This window comes from Prionailurus viverrinus, chromosome A2, assembly GCF_022837055.1.
Source record: "Prionailurus viverrinus isolate Anna chromosome A2, UM_Priviv_1.0, whole genome shotgun sequence".
NCBI lineage: Eukaryota > Metazoa > Chordata > Mammalia > Carnivora > Felidae > Prionailurus > Prionailurus viverrinus.
Window position 1 is genome coordinate 7,617,113 of NC_062562.1, and position 18,041 is coordinate 7,635,153.

Genomic DNA, 18,041 nt, shown 5'->3' on the forward strand with positions numbered 1-18,041 from the left:
CCACCGGGCCTTCTGAGGCCCCATAAATTTTGGGTGGGCAGAGCTGTTGTGTAAATGTCCTGGCTTTTCGGGCTCGTGATTGGTCTGCCTGTGGAGTCACGCTTTCTTTCAGCTAGGGGGAACCTGGCTTCTCTCTCAGGCGACAGAAGTTGGTGCAGCCTCTTTTGGTGAGCGGGCTCAAGGGCACATTTACGTTGGGACGGCTATCAGGCGGGAGGAAGAGTCCTCACTAAGGCAGGGTCGCCTTCGACTGAGACTTCAGCACCACAGACAGCGGCCCGACGTTCTCTCCGAGAGCGCCGTGGGCTGGGTAGCCAGAGACCCCTAATCCAAGAGTCGCAGCCTCCACCCTAACCTCGTCCCTGCACGCCCTTTTAGGTTCCAGACTGTCGGAGAATGCCATCAAACTCAGCGAGAGAGCCTAATTTGACCAATCAAGGCCTGCCCTCGAGAGAACCAATTGCAGGAGGACGCCCTCGAGATTGAACCAATGAGAGAGCGCGCAGCAGAGAGCACTGCCACGCTGATGGAGAGAACAGGCCAATCATCGCGGCCCGCGCAATCTGGGCGGTGGCGTTGCAGGTCCCCGGGTGGCCCCTCTTGAGTTTGCCGGGGCGTCCTGGCTGTCGAACCTAGGGACCCCGAGCGGTGGCTGGCTCCCCGCCTGGTGTCCCTCCCGGCTCCTGTCGGATTGCAAATTGTGCCTGTGCCGTGAGCGGAGCTACTCCTGGGCGCAAAGACCCGGTTGCGGTTTCCATGGAAACTGCTGGGTCTGGCTGCAGCGAAGGGGACTGGGCCCTGGGGGACTTGGGGAGCTCGCGTGGGTGGCCCCAACGGCCGGACTTGCTCATCCTCGCCGATACCTCTGTCCCTGGTTAGAATAAACCCGGATCCAAAGCGTAAAATGAAGCCTAGCTGCGGCCCCGCCCCCACGAGCTGGTGAGGCGCCTAAGGGGCCAATCTGCGCGTGGCGCCACAGGGCTCCCTCGGGCACGTGCTTTGGCTCGCGGCTGCGGTCCCCGGGGTCACGTGGCTGCGGCCACCAGGGCCCACGCAGCTTGCGCGCCACCTGGCGGCCGCCGGCCTGGTATCGCTCCCGCCTCTTGCTGGCAGCCATCAGGAGGCGGCGGCGACCTCAGGCATCCTCCTCCGGGAAATGGGGCCAGGGCAGCCTCCCCGCTGCTGCCAGCTCCCCTCCCCAACGAGGCTTCCTGTTCCAGGAACACGCCGAGCCGTTCTACCTCGGGGCTTTGGCACTGGCTGTTCCTTCGGCCTGGGATTTGCCTCCTCCAGCTCTCTTCAGGGATGGAACCTCTTTGTCATTCTGGACTATGCTCAAATGCCACCATCTCAGGGAGGTCCTCTCTGACCACCGACTTAAACAGCGCCTCCAGAAACTAACATATCACCCTATCTCCTGCACGGCACTTGTCAACAGCTGTAGATGTCTTACATAGGTGTTTACTGAACATCTCCCCAACCGGTCCCTGAGCTCTCGGAGGGTGGGGAATTAGTATTCCATGAGGGATTAGGAGTGGGCATCAAGATCCTGAGTCCCAGGAGATATCCGGTGGCCTCCCGTTTCCCAACCTCCCACCCTCTGACCCCGTGAGACGGAGTGTTCGGGGTTTCCAGGCCCAGATAGCCGAGGCAGTGCAGAGGCTGTCAGGAAAGGGGCATCACCGCCTGCCTTAGCCTCGCTCAGGAAGGGACCAGGTTGGAGACAGAGGGGCCCAGCTCCCCAAATCATCCAGGCCTAGGGGAAGGGCATCTCCTTTCTCGCTCTTTAATCTCGCTCTGCTCTCTTGACACAGTTCTGGCAGTGCAACCCCAGGCGCCACCTCCAGAGATAGGGCGGGGTTGGAGGGGGCCCAGCCCCAGGGCAGAGCAGGGGCGCCTCCTTCCGGCCCGCGGTCCGGGAGGCCCCCGCGGCTGTCTGGGCCCCATCAAGCCCAGGCGTGGTGTCCGAGTGGACGAATAAATAGGGGCGGTCAGTGGTTGGATGGGTCAGGCTGGCTTGTGGTCCGGGTGGCTTTTGAGCGTGTGGAACTTGACGCTGTCCAGCTTCTCGAAGCGCTTCCCGCAGCGCTCGCACGTGAAGTTGTACTGCACCTCGGCCGTGTGCTTCTTCATGTGCCAGTTGAGCGACGCGCGCTGCCGGCACTGGTAGCCGCAGATCTCGCACCTGCCGGGGGGGGGGGGGGGGGGGGGGGGGGGGCCGGGGCGAGCGACGCGGGGTCGGGGTCAGACTGGGGCGGAGCCGCCTTTGGAGGCGGGCCCCAAGTTACGAGGACCGAGCGGGCCCCAGAAAGAGGAGGTGCCATCCGGGATGCGAGCGCACGTGGAACTGGGCACGGCAACCCGAGGGGTGGACCCGCCCTCTGCCGGCCCGGGCCCAGACCCCCTCCCTCCCAGCGCCCTCGCAGGAAGCCCGTCACTCACTGCAGGGGCGTCTCCCCGGTGTGGGTGCGCCGGTGCACCTCCAGGTGGTTCTTCCTCTTGAAGGACTTGCCGCAGGTTTCGCAGGTGAACTCACGGACACCTGGGGGAGAGGCGGGGCTGAGCGCGCCGCCGTTGGGGGCGGGGGCTGAAGGGCGCCGCCCAAACCGGGTAGAGAGTGGTCTCCCGGACGTAGGGGCGCGAGCGACCCAAACCCCACAGCTTCTGAGAGCCAACGCTTGACTATAGAAACGAGGGCGGCTAATACGGAGGGCAGCTTACAGCCCAAGGTGATGCTTAGAATGTGCGGGGTAAGGCCACGGGCAGAGCTGGAAATGTGAACTCGACTCCCTGGGAGGCACCGTGTGCAAACTGCCAAGCCTAAGCGGGTCTGAACTTGACCCCAATATTTGAACTTTGGGGCGACTTCACACACAAATCCAAAGTTCCTGCCGCTCGAAAAATCTGAAACCATGCCCTCCCACTGGACAGAGGCAACACAGCTCCCCACTGAGTCCGCAGCCCACACCGTGGGTGGCAGTCCTGTGCCTGGGGACTCCTGACCCCACCCTAAGCCTGAGGCCCAGGACCCCATGCCCCGTGCTGCCAGCCCCACCCCGGGCCTGACCTGAATGGATGATCATGTGCCGCCGCAGGTGGTTGGATAAATAGAACTTCTTGCCGCAGCCAGGGTGTGGACACACTTTGGTCTTCCCTTTCCGGTGCACAAGATTGACATGGTTCTGCAGGCAAGAGGGGTGGAGCGGGGCTGTGGGTGCCAGGGGCCACCTCCAGGGCTCCCCAGGGTGGGGACAGAGAAGGGGAGCTGGGAGGCAGGCTGGGGCCAGCCCCCCTGGAGGAAGATGGGTGCCCCTGCCCTTGGGAGGGACTCCCAGCTCTGAGCAGGGACCCCGGAGCACAACTGGAATCTACCGCCACTTCACTGTGCACCTGCTGCAGCCAGGGCCTGGGCTGGGGCATCAGTCAGCCTTGTCATAACCCTGTGCTGGGGCCCCGCCCTTTGCCCACTTTGTGGATGGGGGATGAGGCTCCAGAGGCTTCCAGTTTGGCGTGGGTCTCACAGGTGGGCAGGGGAAGGGCTGGACTGGATTCCAGGGTGAACTCCCACAGTAGGCTTTGCCATGGAGCTCTGCTGTCTCCACGGCCTGGAGCAGGCAGCCACCTCGCTCTCCCCGCCCCCCACCCCGAGTCATTCATTCCTTTGTTCTTTTATTCTTTAACTCACCCCTGCGGCACCCCTGCAGCTCCAAGTGCCCGGCACCACCGGGCCTGGCACCTGGTGGGTGCTCGATACATGCTTAATGAAAACGAAACTCGGCAAATGCAAAGGGCCACTGGTGCCGCCTCCTGCCACCAGTGGGAACGTGACGAGACCCTGGCTCTGCCCTTGGGACGTCCCGTCCAGGCTCCAGAGGACAAACTACAGGCGTGTCCTGGTGGTGCGGTCATCCGGGGCTCAAAGGCCCCACCTGCCCTGGGGGACTAGGGTGGGCTTCCTGGGGGAGGGGGCATCCTGAGCCGAGAAGGTGGCCTGGGTAAAGGCAGGAGGAGTTGAGAGGCTGGTTGAGAAGGCAGGACAAGTCACTGGAGAGCAGGAGGGGAAGGCGGCGAGGTGACGCCTGGTGCCCTGTGGCTGAGGCAGGGTCGGTGAGAAGCTGCTGAGAGACAGCCCCGTGGGAGGCAGGCCAGTGGCACCTGGCGGGGCCAAGCGGCGCCCTCCACGAGCCACACTGCCCAGACGCCAGCACACAGGCGGCGGGAAACAGAGGCGGGCCCCGCTCGGCCAGCTCGGGTGGCGGCCTCACCTGGAAACTGCTGAGGGCCACATAGACCTGGCTGCAGCCCTCGTAGGGGCAGTGGAACATCTCTAGCAGGCCGTCGGCATCCATCACCCGAGTGCGCTTGCTCCGCCGCCTCCTGGAGGGGAAGGGGCCCATGGCATCAGAGCTCCCACGCCAGGCAGGCTGTGGGCCCGTCGGCTGCTCCTCGTCCCAGCCCCCAGCTGCCCGGGCACCCACTTCTCGGGCTCCTTGGGGATCTCATAGATGATGGCCGACATGTCACTGCCGTCCAGCTCCTCCCCGTCTGCCTCGGCTTCGGGCTCTGCGCTCTCGGGCGCTGCCGCCGCCAGCTCTGGGGCCACGGGCTCCTCCTTCTCCTCCTCCTTGAGCACATACAGGTCCTCCTTCTCTACGGGGGGAGGTGGACACAGGGCGGGTGTCCGTGGAGGGCCTGCGTGGCGGAGGAGTGGGCTCCGGGGCCACTCCTCCCCACTCCCCCCACCTCCCAGAGACCGCGGCAGCCCCCCTGGACCGGCGCGGCCCCCAGACCTTTCTTGGTCTCGATGCCTGCCACGGCGGCAGGGTCCATGGTGCTGGGCTGGCTGCCCTCGGGCTCCGTCTGGGTGTAGGCTGCTACGCCCTCCATCACGGCACAGGGCACTTCGTCCCCCAGGCCCCCGCCGGGGGCACCGCTGCCTGCTGCCACGTTGAGGTGGATGCCCTCGGCCGTGAGGGCGTCGTAGCCGGGGCCTGCGATGATGATCACCTGCGAGCCGGGCACCATGCCTGGCACGGGACAGCTGGCCACCACCTCGCCCAGCGCCTCCTGGGGCACGTTCTCAAAGAGGGTGCCGGGGCCCGGGCCCACTTGCACGGGCACCGGCACACACACCACCGTCTCCAGGGCTTCGGGCCCACTGCCCGCCGGGTTGGGGCACAGCGGGGCGCCCTGCTCCGCCAGGCTCTCCACGTGGTGGACGTCGAAGGGGATGTGCACGCCCTCCTGAGTGATGAGCCCGCTGCTGCCCGCCGGGCTGGAGGGGGTCACCGCCGCCGCCGCCACGGCCGCTCCCTTGGCCGGCGGGCCCTCGGGGGGCTCCTCCGAGTCAGAACCAGAGCCGGAACTAGAAGGGTCGGAGCTGCTGGCCGCCAGGCCATTGCCCACTGTGGCAACAGAGGAAAGGAGACAGTTACGGTAGCAACAGTGGCAGCAGCGGAGGCGCATGCTGAGTGCTTACGACGGGCTGGGCACGGTCACCCCCCTCAGTGCCACAAACATCGGTCACTTCTCAGTCTCCCCCCCCCCCCCCCCCACTCCCCCACCTCTGCTCCTCAGAGACACTCCCCTCCCTCGGCCTCCAGACCCGAATGCTGGCTTCCTGGCCCCTCCCTGGGGGTTCCTGCCCAGCCTCTTCAGCTCCCGCAGGCCTGGGAGGTTCCGAGCTTCGCTCGCCCCAGGGTTTCAGCCAGCCTGATGGTGTTAAAACTGACCTCATCCTGACACCAACTCGTTTTGAGTTCTGACACTTATCTACCTGGAGAGAGTGTCGGATCCCACAGGCTAAGGGCTCAGTTCCCACAAGACTGCTCGCCCCCACTGCAGACGCCGGCTGCAGGCCGAAGGCCATTGTAATTCTGGCCATAAATGGCGGGTTTCTACGACAGCCTCTTCGGGTTCGATAATTTGCTAGAACAATTCATAGAACTCAGGCCAGTGCTTTACTTACTGACTACAGTTTTTTGGTTTTGGGGTGTTTTTTTTTTTTTCTTTTTTTTTTTTTTTTTGAGAAAGAGTGTGTGCTTGAGCGGGGGAGGGGCAGAGGGCGAGGGAGAGAGAGAATCTTACTTCACGCTCAGTGCAGAACCCGATGCGGGGCTCCCTCTCACTACCGTGAGATCATGACCTGAGCCGAAATCAAGAGTCGGACGCTTAACCGACTGAGCTGCCCAAGCGCCCCAACTGACGACTACACTTTTATCATAAAAGATGCAACACAGCAAACAGTCAGATGGAAGAGAAGCGTAGGGTGAGGTGCAGGGGCTGCTGGGGTGGGAGCTATCATGCTCTCTCTGGACCCGCCACCCTCCTAGAACCTCAAGGTGTTTACCAACCCGCGAGCTCCCTGGATCTTGTTACTTAAGAGTTTTTGTAACCCAGTCTCCAGCCCCAGTCTGCTGCCTGGGAGTCAGGGGTGGGGCTGAGAGTCCCCCCTCTAATCATGTGTTTGGTCTTTCTGGTGACCAGTCCCCATCCTGAAGCTCTCTAGGGGACCCTGCCTGAGTCACCTCATTAGCATAGACTCAGGCGTGATCCAAAGGGGCTCCTTATGAAAAGGGCTCTTCACAAACAATGAAAAATATTCCCATCACTCAGGCAATTCCAAGGGCTGTAGGAGTTCTGTGCCAGGAACCGGGGACCTATTTTCATTATACTGCCGCCACCCATACCCCGATGCCTCCATGTGGACAGCTGCCGCCTGGACCTCCTGTGGGGGCTGGGGACTCTTCCATCCCGCCGCCTCCTCTGCTGCCCCCCAGTGTAGGTCATGTATTTAGGGACCCTAGGCAGTCTCCTGCCTCAGGGCCTTTGCATTTGCTCTTTGCTCTGCCTGAACACTCTTCTCTCAGACACCTGCGTGGGCTCCCTCTCCCCCACCTCCATCAGACCCTTTAAGAAAATGGTATTTATTCAGGAAGGCCTCTGACCACCTTGTCTTAAATATCACTTTTTTCTCTCCTTTATTTTTCCCCAAAATATCACCTTCCACCGTACTCCAGATTTTATTTTTTTAATTAAAAAAAATTTTTTTAACATCTATTTATGTTTGAGAGAGAAAGAGACAGTGCAAACGGGAGAGAAGCAGAGAGAGAGAGAGGGAGACACAGAATCGGAAGCAGGCTCCAGGCTCCGAGCTGTCAGCACTGAGTCCAATGTGGGGCTCAAACCCACAAGCCGTGAGATCGTGACCTGAGCCGAAGTCGGACGCTTAACCGACTGAGCCACCCAGGAACCTCCACTGTACTCTAGATTTTAATGGTCTATCTTGTTTACTGTCTGCTTCCCCTCTAGATCGTAAGCTCCATAACCACTGGGGTCCCCGTGCACAGGCCCCAGTGCCCAGAAGGCCGCCTAGCACACACTGAGCACATGTTTGTAGAAATGAATGAATCTCAAACCGACACCGTGATGAAGGCCAAGGCGACCGACATCTCACCCAGGTATTTCGTGCTAAAGCCCACACACAGGGAGACTGGGGACAGAAAAAGCCAATTGTTGGGGCATCTGGGTGGCTCAGTCGGTTAAGCGTCCAACTCTTGGTTTCGGCTCAGGTCATGATCTCACGGCTTCATGGGTCGACTTCGAGAGTCACGGGTCACGGCTTCGAGAGTTCGAGTCCCACATCAGGCTCTGTGCTGACAGCACGGACCCTGCTTGGGATTCTCTCGATTTCCCTCTCTCACTGCCCCTCCCCCACTCATGCTGTCTCTGTCTCTCTCAAAATAAATAGACTTAAAAAAAAAAAAAAAAGAGAGAGCGAGAGAAAGAAAAAGTCAATAGCTGACCCTGACGTTCCACACTCCCGCAGAGTCGGGCACACTGTCCGGGGACCACGTGTCCTACACTTCCAGGGGGTCAGACGGAGCACGCAAGCTCTGGAGCCAGACTTCGGGGGTGGGATCTTGGCGCCCACCCCTCCAGCTGTGTGGATGTGGGGGCCTTATGGAACCTGTGTGGGCCTGGGGATAACTCGGCACCTACTCCAGGGGCTGTTTGGGGTATTTAGTGAGTAAATATATGTAAAGGGCCTAGGACAGTACCAGGCTCAGAATAAGCACCCTATCAATGTTCTATTATCATTCTTATCATAACGCCCCATCCCTGACTCCCGGCCCTGGGATAGCAGGGGTGGGGTAGGGGGATTGGCCCCTCCTTGTAACACCCTGTAATCTACAGGGTGAGCTGAGCTCCCTGGCCCCACCCTAAAGCGAGGGGCAGTCACCTAGTAAGTTGGGGGCTCGGCCAGGGTGTGTGCCTGCATCCCCAACTGCAGTGTCCAGCTGTGAAGGCCAGACTGGACCTCTCCCCACTTGACCATGACCTTGGTCACAGAAGTGGCTGTGCACCCCCTGGCTTCTCCAAGTCCTGCAGGAGGTCCTCTTACTGAGAAGTGGCAGGGCCACCCCAGGCAGGGAGCTGATAAGGGTGCTGCTGAGGGAACAGGGCTGGGACAGGGACACAGCCCCCCTCCCTTCACAGCGCCCCCCTCCCCCGCAGCCATGGCAGGCCCGGCCAAGGATCCCCGCACTCATTCCTGAGAGCCAGATCCACCAGCCACCGGTGTCAGAGTTGGGTGGGGGCGCAAGGGGGCTCCTCTGGGTGCCATCCCCGTCCCGGCGGACCCATCACCAGGGAGGTCGGTCACATTAGTCCCAGGGCCTTGGTGTCCTCAACTGCCAAGTGGGGCTAACGAAGAGCTGTAGGGAGGACTGAGCGTGGTCGGGGGCGGGACCCGGAGTGGGGAGACGATGGCCGAGGGGCCGGCCGCGTGGCGGGGTCTGGCGGACGCACACGGGACAGCCGTTGGCCAGGGTGCCCACCTGGAACACCTCTCGCCCACGGCTTCCCCTTGGCCAGCTGGGATGCCACCTGCTCCGAGATTCCTGCCAGCACGGGCTCAGCCCCGGTGACTGACCTCACCCTCCACCCTGGCAGGGCGCCTGGCGGTGAGCCCCGTGCTCCTGAGCCCGAGGCTGAAGCCGAGCTCGAGGCAGGCGGGCAGCTCCTCACCACCCACCAGGGCCAACTGGGCCTTCGTAACTGAGTCCCTCCCACTCCCACTGTCAGCTCAGGACGTGTGACCCACAGAGCATGGCAAGAGAGGGTGGGACAGTGAGAGACGCGCAGGGCAGTGGGGGGAGAAACAGATGGGGGGGGAAGGGAGTCGGGGAGACAGGGAGAGACGGGGGGGGGCAGGGAAAAGGCAGGAAACAGAAGGGAGAGGAGGAAACAGAAAAGATGGGCAACAGAGGGAGGGGGAACAAGAGAGAGCTCAAGAGCCGAGAATGGGGAGGGAGGAGGAGAACCGGGCAGACAGGCGGCGAGAAGAGGAGGCTGGGAGAGACCGCCCAGGACCGAAAGAGAAAGGGCCACAGACAACAGAGGAGGAGGGAGAGGCCGCGCGAGCACCCAGGCCTGAGGCCCGGCACCCACCCCTCCCTCCAGCCGCTGAGCCAGGTGTCCCGCACCCCAGCCCGGGCCCTGCCTGCCACCGGCCTTGAGCACAGGTGGGCCAAGCCCTCGCAGGTGTCCCCTGGAAGACGGGGGCCGCCTCCCCGCTCCAGAAGGACAGGAAGAGTGCAGACCAGCCTGCCGGGGCCGGGCTCCGTCCCTGAAGCCGGCGCCCGTGCCTTTCTCGTCACTGTGAGGCTTCCGGTGCTGGCCTGAGGCTGACAAGACCCACGGGAGGGCCGGGGGTCCGGGGTGACCCCCCCATAAGGAGCCGTGGAGCCCTCACACCCTGGGGGCCGGCGGGCGCCCCCCCCCGCCCCCCCACCCCCGCCCCAGACCCACCTTTGTCGCTGTCGGCGTCTGAATCACTGAGTGGCTTCAGGGGCGAGTGCAGGTCTTGGAAGTAGCGGTGGCCGGCCTCGCACTGCCACACGGCTGTGGTGTACAGGCCGAAGGTGGGGTCCAGCTCGGCCAGGTGCGGCTCGTACGGGCAGCGGTGCTTGTGGTCCTCGTACCAGATCACCACGTTCTTCAGGCAGTTGACGTTGCGTCGCCTCCCTGCGCACGCGCGGCAGGGCCCCGGGGTCAGGGGTGGCGCTTGTCCCTCCGAGGGCCTCGGAACACCCCGGCCTTACGGCACCCGGTGGGGGCGGGGCTGAGACACCTTCCCGAGCCCCGTCCGGGCCCGTCCCCGGGTTCACAGATGGAGAAACGGGCTCCGGGAGGTGCCACACCCTCTGCTGGTAACAGAGGCGGGCCAGGCTGTCCTCACCGAATAAGCGAAATCACATAAAGGATGGAGCCTGGCACGCAGTAGGTGCGCAGTAGTTATTAGCTGCCTGTTGTTAACAGAATCATCCTCATCAGCGTCTGTGGCCTGGCCCAGCAGAGCCCCTCTGCCCTGGTCTCCCTGCTCCCACATTTGTCTACTTCGCCCGCGGCGGACAGAAGGCCCCTGCTGCAAGCACTTGGAGTCAGGCCGTGCCCCTCCTCTGCCCAGAACCCACCAGGGCTCCCCTGGCTGGGGGTAAAAGCCAAGTCCTCCCCCCACCCGCCAGGCCCCGAATGTTCTGCCCCATCGCCTCCCGTCCTTCCCCTTGATCACTTTATTCCAGCCTCATGGCCTCCTCCCTGTTCCTGAAACGAGCAGGGTACGGTCCTGCCTCAGGGCCTTTGCACAGACTGTGTCTTCTTCTTCCAGATAACTGCCTTGCCTTCCCCCTCTCAGGTCTTTCCCTCGGTCTGCCACCCCTTCCCCACTGTCCTTCCAGCTGACCTGACTTGCTGCCCTTTCTCTCCAGGTAGCACCTAGATACCGTCTGTGGTTATCTGTTTCCGTGTTTCTGTCTTCCCTAATAGAATGTCAGCTCCCCAAGGGCAGGGACGCTATCTGTGTTGTTCCTCCTGTATCCCCAATGCCTACGTAGGGCCTGGTGCATAGTAGATGCTCAGCAAATGTTTGCTGGATGAGTAAATGCTTCAAGGAGGTGGGCCCAGGGGGAGCTAGACCGTGCGATTCAAATCCTGACTGCCACATCATAGCTAGGTGGCTCCAGGCAAGCGACTTGGCTTCTCTGACCCTCACCTGCCCTTTCTGGGTCAGGGAGAATAATGGTCCCCATTTCTCAAGGACTACCAGAGAGGAGGGAGTGAAGACGTCGGCAGGGCACAGAACAGGGCTGGACACACTTTGATGCCCAAGAAATGGTACCTGTGATATGTGTAATGATGCCTGTCCTGCAGCCGATGGGGAGGAAAGTGTCCTCCCCGTCTTCCAAGCTGGGACATGAGGAGGCGGCCCAGAGGGTCCTTGGGCCTAGGGGGGTTGCCTGGGGCTTCCCACCCAGTGACGACCATGGGCAAATAGGGACACCACCAGCAGCAGCCTCTCCAGTCATCTCCCTTCCCACACTTTGGGATATGGAGGTCACACACTTAGCTTGGCCCATGCCTCTGACAACTGTAACCGCTTTCCAGTGGTGACTTAGCCTTTTGTGTGGGAGCTGGGGATGGCGGAGGCACCCCCACTGGGCACAGCACACGTTCCAGTCCCCTCTGGGACCTTTCCTGCCCCCACCCCTCCCCCCTCCACAGGCCTGGCTGTGTCCCTGGGCCCGCAGTGCCCCTACCTCCCTGCCATGGCCCCACTGGGCCTGTCCCCTGCCTTCCCATGAGACCATGGGCTACGTGGGGGCACGGCTGGGTCTGTCCTGTCCCGCACAGCCCCTGGCCCGTGGTGCCTGAGCATGAGTGAGGGAACGCACAACAAAGCCTCTTACTCCCAACACCCATCCCATCCCCCCGGCCCCGGGTGAAGCCCTACTTACTTTTCTTCCGCTTTGGCTTTTTGGGGACCTGCTCCCAAGGCTTCCTGTAAGAGAGAGAGGCAGGGGGAGTAAGCACAGGGCCTGTTCTATTTCCCAGGGGTCTCCACTCTCTCCTCCATGGACACCAGCCCTTAAAGGTGGTCTAGCATCACCACGCATTTCACCACGTGGGAGAATGAGGCTCAGAGGAGTGAGGCTGCCTGCCCAGGGGCCCATGGCCGGGGAGCGGAGAAGTCAGAAAAGGGGTACAGAAAGCGTGGCACGCGGAATTCTCAGCTGGCCCCACGACTCCCATGCCCGGGGGCACACGCCCTGCAGAATCCTCTGCCCATGAGCGGGTGGCCTGAGTATATGATGGGATACCACCCCCTGGGGCGAGGTGACTTGGAATGAATCAGGAGGAAGCTTTCCCAGGTGGGCCTGACCTAATCAGGGGAACCTTTAAACGGGGCCCGCTGCAGTCAGAGACTGTAGGCTGAGAATATGGCAGGTCCAGGAGGGGCCAGGACCTGAGAACAGCCTCTGGGAGCTGAGAGCAGTCCCGGTCAACAGCCAGCAAGACCGTGGGGACCTCGGCTGTGCAACCCAGGAGGAAATTAAGTCAGCCAACGCTCTAAGGGTGTCTGCAAGCAGCTCTTTCCTTAGCCGAGCGTCTAGATGAAGACGCAGCTGGCTGAAACCCTGATTTGGGCCTTGTGAGACCCTGAGCAGAGGATCCAGCTAAAACACGCTGGGCTCCTGACCCACAGAAATGTGACGTCATTTGTGATTTTAAGCCACTAAGTCTGTGGTCGTTTGTCACACAGCAATAGAACATTTGTGGAGTCGGCCTCAGAACCTGCACTGCCCCATCCGGGGCCCTGTGGATCCTGCCCGCCCCCCCCAACCCCAGGCAGGCTGAGAGCCCTGGGGAGACTGCCAGACCCAGCCAGGAGGGCTGGTACTGCTAGGGACCCTGCCCCCGACCCTCACTGCCCGCTGTATGTAGGCCCCAGCCCAAGGTGCTGCCCCCTCTATCAGTCCCGCCCCGGGGAGCCAGCTCAGGTCCAGACGCCCTGGCCATCACGCCCACCCGCCTCTGGGGCCTTCCCCACTTTGGCTGGGGCCCAGCACCCTAACTGCTGTGTGCCCCAGTGACCAAGGCGTCAGGGAGCCCTGGGCAAGGCCGGGCCCAAACCCACCCCCCCTGCCCCAAGGCCTCCCACACCAGGAAGGCCGCCAGAACTGCCAGGTGGGATCCTGACCCCCTATAGGCTGCTTGGCCGCGGCCCAGCACTGGGTCTGCGTGTGCTGAGGGCGGGTGCTTTGGAGTAATCTCCCCTGGACCCACTAGGGGCCTTCACCCGCCTTCCTGACACCACGCTTCTGGGTCTGCCCACACACTCTGGCTACTTCCTCATCCTCCCTTGTCTACACTGCAGGGGGAGGCCCCGAGACCCTGCGTGACCTTGCCTCCCCGTGCCTCAGTTTCCCCATCTGTAGCATGGGATCGTAACAGTACCTGCCTCGTGGGGCTGGCATGAGGTTACGCGCACTGGAAGAGCCTGGTGTAGCCCCTCGCACTGGGTAACCGCTCAGCATAGCGATGGTTTCACCGTGACCATCAGCGTTATCACAGCGTCTGGCCCTGGAGCGCCAGCCTCCCTGCCACGGCCCAGACCCTGCTCTCACCGCAAATGTCCTGACAGCCAGTCTAAAGTCTCTTGTCAGCCTCCCCACCCGCCCCATCTGACCCCCGTCCAGCCTGATGACAATTCTCAGTCCCCACACCCCACGTCTGGTCCGAGGACAGCTCCCCAGGCTTTGCCCTTGTCCCAGCCTCTGCAGCCCCCCGCCCCGCCCCATCCCAGATGCCCTCCACCCCCTCCCATGACTCTCCCCTCCCTTCCCCTCCCCTGCTCTCCAAGGGGGCAGGCCGGCCACCCAGATCCTCACCCAAACCCAAGTCCAAATGCCCACGGCCCCCTCCCCGCACTCACAGCCTCGCCGTGACTGGGGTGCTGGGAACGCCACTTAGTGGTGGGGACAGGCTCGGGTGTCAGTCAGATCTGAGTCCAAGTCTCATCTCTGCTGTCGACTAGCTGTGTGACCGCGAGTGGGTCTCGTCCCCTCTGAGCCTCAGTGTCCCCACCTGCGACGTGGGGAAAACAGCGGTGCCTCTCACACTGAGCCGCTGTGGGGATTCAATGGGGCCAGACTATGTTCCTTCTCCCCCAAACTGCCGTCCCTCCCTTTGCCCGCTTCTCCGTGTTCTACCGCCTACGCGACGCCCTGTAGAGGCCACCTGCGCGTGAGGACAGTTGTGCCCAGTAGCTCTCCTCCGCTCTCCTCTGCCATTTGCTTTCACGCTTGACCCCTCATCCCCACCCGTGTCCAAACACACCACCAGTTCCACCCCGGACTTAAATAATCTTGAGCCCCCTCTCTGCCAACTTCTGCCCATTCCCCTGCCCCCCGCTTGGGAGCCGTCTATGTGCGTGCAGTCTTCCTGTCTTCTCCCCCATCTCCCTTGAACCCCTCCGTTCAGGGTTTTCTCCCCCAAGCCACAAACTGCCCCGTTCCAGCCGCCTGCGGATCCTTCCAGGGGCCTCCAGGACGCTGCCCCGCCGGGTCCTCCACGCGCCTCCAGGCCTCTGCTCCTCCCCCGTGACCCTGACTTCTCTAAGCGCAGACAGCGAAAGCGGGGCTCAGACCTGCGTGTCTCCCCACTCGCCCTTGGCAACCTCTGTCACCAGGCCATCACGGTGCTGTGGGTCCCAAATCCGGATCTCCCACCCGGCCCTCTCCTGACCGCACCCCCACCACCAGCCCTCCCTGACACTACGTGCAGGGGTCCCCAGACATCTCACACGGGAGCCGTCCTATGGTCCCGTGACCTGCCCTTTCTCAGTTAACGGCACCTGCAACTTTCCAGGTGCTCGGGTCCAAACCTGGGGCATCTCGCGTCTCCGCACCTATCGGCAAACCCTGTTGGCCCTAATTCTAACCACTTCCCTCCACCACTGCATGGCCCCGCCTGGGCCCGGCCCTGTCAGGACTCACCCGGACCAAGGTGGTCGCCTCGACATAGGAACACAGCCTCAACGTAGGGGTCAGCGGGATTCTTTTGATTGTCTTGTTAACAGTTTAAGATGTAAAAGGAGAAATTCCCACACATACAAAGCTAGAGAGAAGACTGAACCTCCTCGAGCCCCTCACCAGCCAAGGTCCGAGGACCCTCGACGGCAGCCAATTCTCAGCCAACCTCGCATTTCACCCAATCCTCCTGCCACACAGCCCCTAGGGAGTGCCTCTGTTAAAACACAAGCCAGGTATGTGACCTCTTTGTCCAAAATTCTGTACTTAACAAAAGCAAAAAATCCTATCAGGCCCCCTACTTCACCGAGAGGAAAAGCCAGAGTTCTCCATGCCGTCCACAAGGCTCTGTCAACTTCCTGTCCTCACTTTCCCCACTTTTCATCTTCTCGTCGCACTCCAGCCACATGGGCCGGCCCGCTGCCCCATGTACACGCCAGGCCGGGTCCTGCCTCAGGGCCTTTGCACTGGCCAATCCTTTTTCCTCATTCTTCCCCCAGGTATCTGCATAGGTCTCCCTGGCTCCTTCATGAATGCCGTCCTCTCACTGTGGCCCAGCCTAACACCCTAGTTAAACCTCCAGCACACACCCCCCCCTCCCTGTTTCACTTTTGTTTTTTCCATGGCCCCTATCGATCTCTCACAACCTCCACAATTTAGCAAATTATAGTAATAGAATTTAGTATTTATAGTATAGTAATGTAATTTAGAATTATAAATAATAGTAAACATGTAGTAAGTACAGTCTGCCCTCTGCCCTTTAAATGGCAGCTCCGGGGGCGCCTTGGGTGGCTCAGTCGGTTAGGTGTCTGACTTTGGCTCAGGTCACGATCTCACGGCTCTTGAGTTTGAGCCCTGCGTCGGGCTCTGTGCTGACAGCTCGGAGCCTGGAGGCTGCTTCAGATTTTGGGCCTCCCCCTCTGCCCCTCCTCTGTGCATTCTCTCTCTCTTTCTCTCTCTCTCTCTCTCTCTCTCTCTCTCTCAAATAAACATTAAAAAATTTTTTTAACTGGCAGTTCCATCAGGCAGTGATTTTTTTTGTGTGTGTTGTTCCTTTCTGCACCCTCCGCACCTCTGCAAGTGTCTGGCACATAGTAGATACTGAATAAACATCCCTTAAACGAATGACACCAGCGACTCCACGACTGACCATTGTTCCCCTTTTCCCACTGGTCGCTAGGAAGCTCTGAGGCAAATTCATGGCCTCTTCTCCATTCCCACTTCTTCGTATCTTTGAACTCTGGTCAGGCTTTTAACTTAACATGCCACAAAAGTGCCCTCTGTCGTGTCCCCTGTGACTTAGGCCTCAATCCAATAGCACTGATCCTGGCCCCCCTGTATCCCTCTTTTTCCTTTCTCTTTTCATCCCAGTTCTCATTTCTGCCTTCTGGTCCATGTTTACAGAGTCTTGAACCGAAATCCTTCCAGGGAGAAGGCAGTTACAAATAAGTGAGCAGACAAAGTAACGGGCCCCCTATCTCTGGCCATGTCCATTCCCCACAGGACACCCCTCACTCAGGTTATTGTATTTTCCCGACTACCCACGTGTCCCAGGGCCCGGTTTTTGTCAGGCACTGCCTGGGCTGTCTCTGTGTCCAGGCCCCAGTCCTGCATGACTTACACAAACCAAGCTACTGCAAATAGCACTTTCAGCTTAGGGACCTTCAAGGGCTCCCTCTGGCCAGTGGTCCCCAGCTCCACCTGCACATGTCTCCCTGGAAGCTTTGCAGAAAAAAATACAAGGTCTGCAACCCCGCTCAGACTAACTGAATCAGAAACCCCAATAATGCAACATGAGCTTGAGTTTTTGAAATGCCCAGCATTTCCTGCTCCACTGTGGGGCATATAAACCAGTCTGCCACCCAGGGAGGGCGTGGATGCAATTCAGAAGGATCTGGTGGATTCTTGGCCATCAGAGTCTTCCCCTAGGGAAACATGCCAATGTATGCAAACAAAAACCAGGGCACTGCAAGGATTCTGTCGCGGCACTGCTTGTGACAGCGAACAAGTATCATTATAACGACTAATACTTGAGGTGCTCACTATGTGCCAACCATGTTCTAAGCCTTTTGTTGTATTTTAACTCATTTAGTCGTCACACCGACCTATAAAGCAGGAAGGGAAAAATTCCATCCACACCGCTCCTTCTCAAGATGGAGATTCCGCAAAGACCTCTGCCCTCTACCTGAGCCGCTAACTTGGGGCTTCCTCTTCACCTGAGTCTCTATGGGTTAAGGTGCTCCCCAGGAGCCAAGACGTTTAGAGAATGAGATCTGGATCGTGAGGAGTCTTGCCATATCTGGGGTGGAAGGTTGTGGGAATGAGGCCACACACAGTCTCAGATGGAGTGCCAGAACCTTATACGGGACAGGGACACCCCCAGGGTGTCCAGTCACAGTCTCAGACTACAACCTAAGGGTTTTAGAGAATGAGGCTTGTGCGATCCCAAGGACCAGCAGGGAAGAAGGGGCATTAAGGCCTCAGGAGGCGGGGCCGCCCCTCCGGGGACTGGGCAGTTAGAACGCTTGGAGGTGGGCTCTGTACTAGGATTGGGCAGCCAGAAATCTAACGGGAGGGGCCAAGCGTCAGGAGGCGGGTCGAGAGGCTGGGCGCATCCCAGGATTGGGCAGTCGGAAAGGCGGGAGGCGGGGCCGCGAGCCAGCAGCGTCCCAGGACCGGCGGTAGGAGACCCCGGCCGGCAGCGCGGACACTGGGCGGGGCTCACAGGTGCCGTGGGCGGGCCGTGGACAGAGGGGGCGGGACCACGCTCGGCGGGGAATGGGGGCGTCTCCTCCCTCGCTCGCTCCCTCCCTCCCTGGGGCCGGGCCCCCTCACCCGTGGCGGCCGCTACGCTGGCCGCGCTCCAGCGAGATGAGATAGGCTGCGAGCTTGGCGTCGCTCCAGCCGCTGCGGCGCCGCAGGTCCACCCAGGGCCCGTGCGCCTCGCCCAGGTACACACGCCGCACGTCGTACTTCTTCCGGGACTCGAGCCGCCGCCGGGCTCGGTCCGATTCCGTGAGCCGCGGCCGACCCCGCGCCTTGCGGCCCGCCGCGCCCTCCTCGGCCGCCGCCTCCCCGCCTGCGCCCGCCTCAGCCTCCGCCTCCGCCTCGGGCTCCGGCGCCCGCTCCGCCATCCCCCCCTCCCTGGTTACCAACCTCCCCCGTTGT

The 18,041-nt window shown here is 61.2% G+C and overlaps 1 protein-coding gene across 3 annotated transcripts; it reads right to left on the reverse strand.

Annotated features, from left to right (window-relative positions):
- Positions 1–1,770: 1,770 nt before the first annotated feature.
- On the reverse strand, positions 1,771–18,007 carry ZNF653 (zinc finger protein 653). Of its 3 annotated transcripts, XM_047829820.1 has the most exons (9): positions 17,709–18,007; positions 11,799–11,842; positions 9,814–10,029; positions 4,791–5,405; positions 4,479–4,650; positions 4,266–4,377; positions 3,068–3,182; positions 2,443–2,542; positions 1,771–2,185 (listed from the first exon to the last, which is right to left on the reverse strand). In XM_047829820.1, the coding sequence occupies exons 1-9, from the start codon at positions 18,005–18,007 to the stop codon at positions 2,008–2,010; spliced, it is 1,851 nt and encodes a 616-aa protein (XP_047685776.1). In that variant the 3' UTR covers positions 1,771–2,007. The 3 variants fall into 3 exon arrangements, 1 of the variants encoding a protein (XP_047685776.1); XR_007146284.1 differs by lacking the exons at positions 1,771–2,185; positions 2,443–2,542 and adding an exon at positions 3,686–4,115 and having other exon boundaries at positions 3,073–3,182; XR_007146281.1 differs by lacking the exons at positions 1,771–2,185; positions 2,443–2,542 and having other exon boundaries at positions 3,073–3,182; positions 3,686–4,377.
- Between the last annotated feature and the right edge of the window lie 34 nt (positions 18,008–18,041).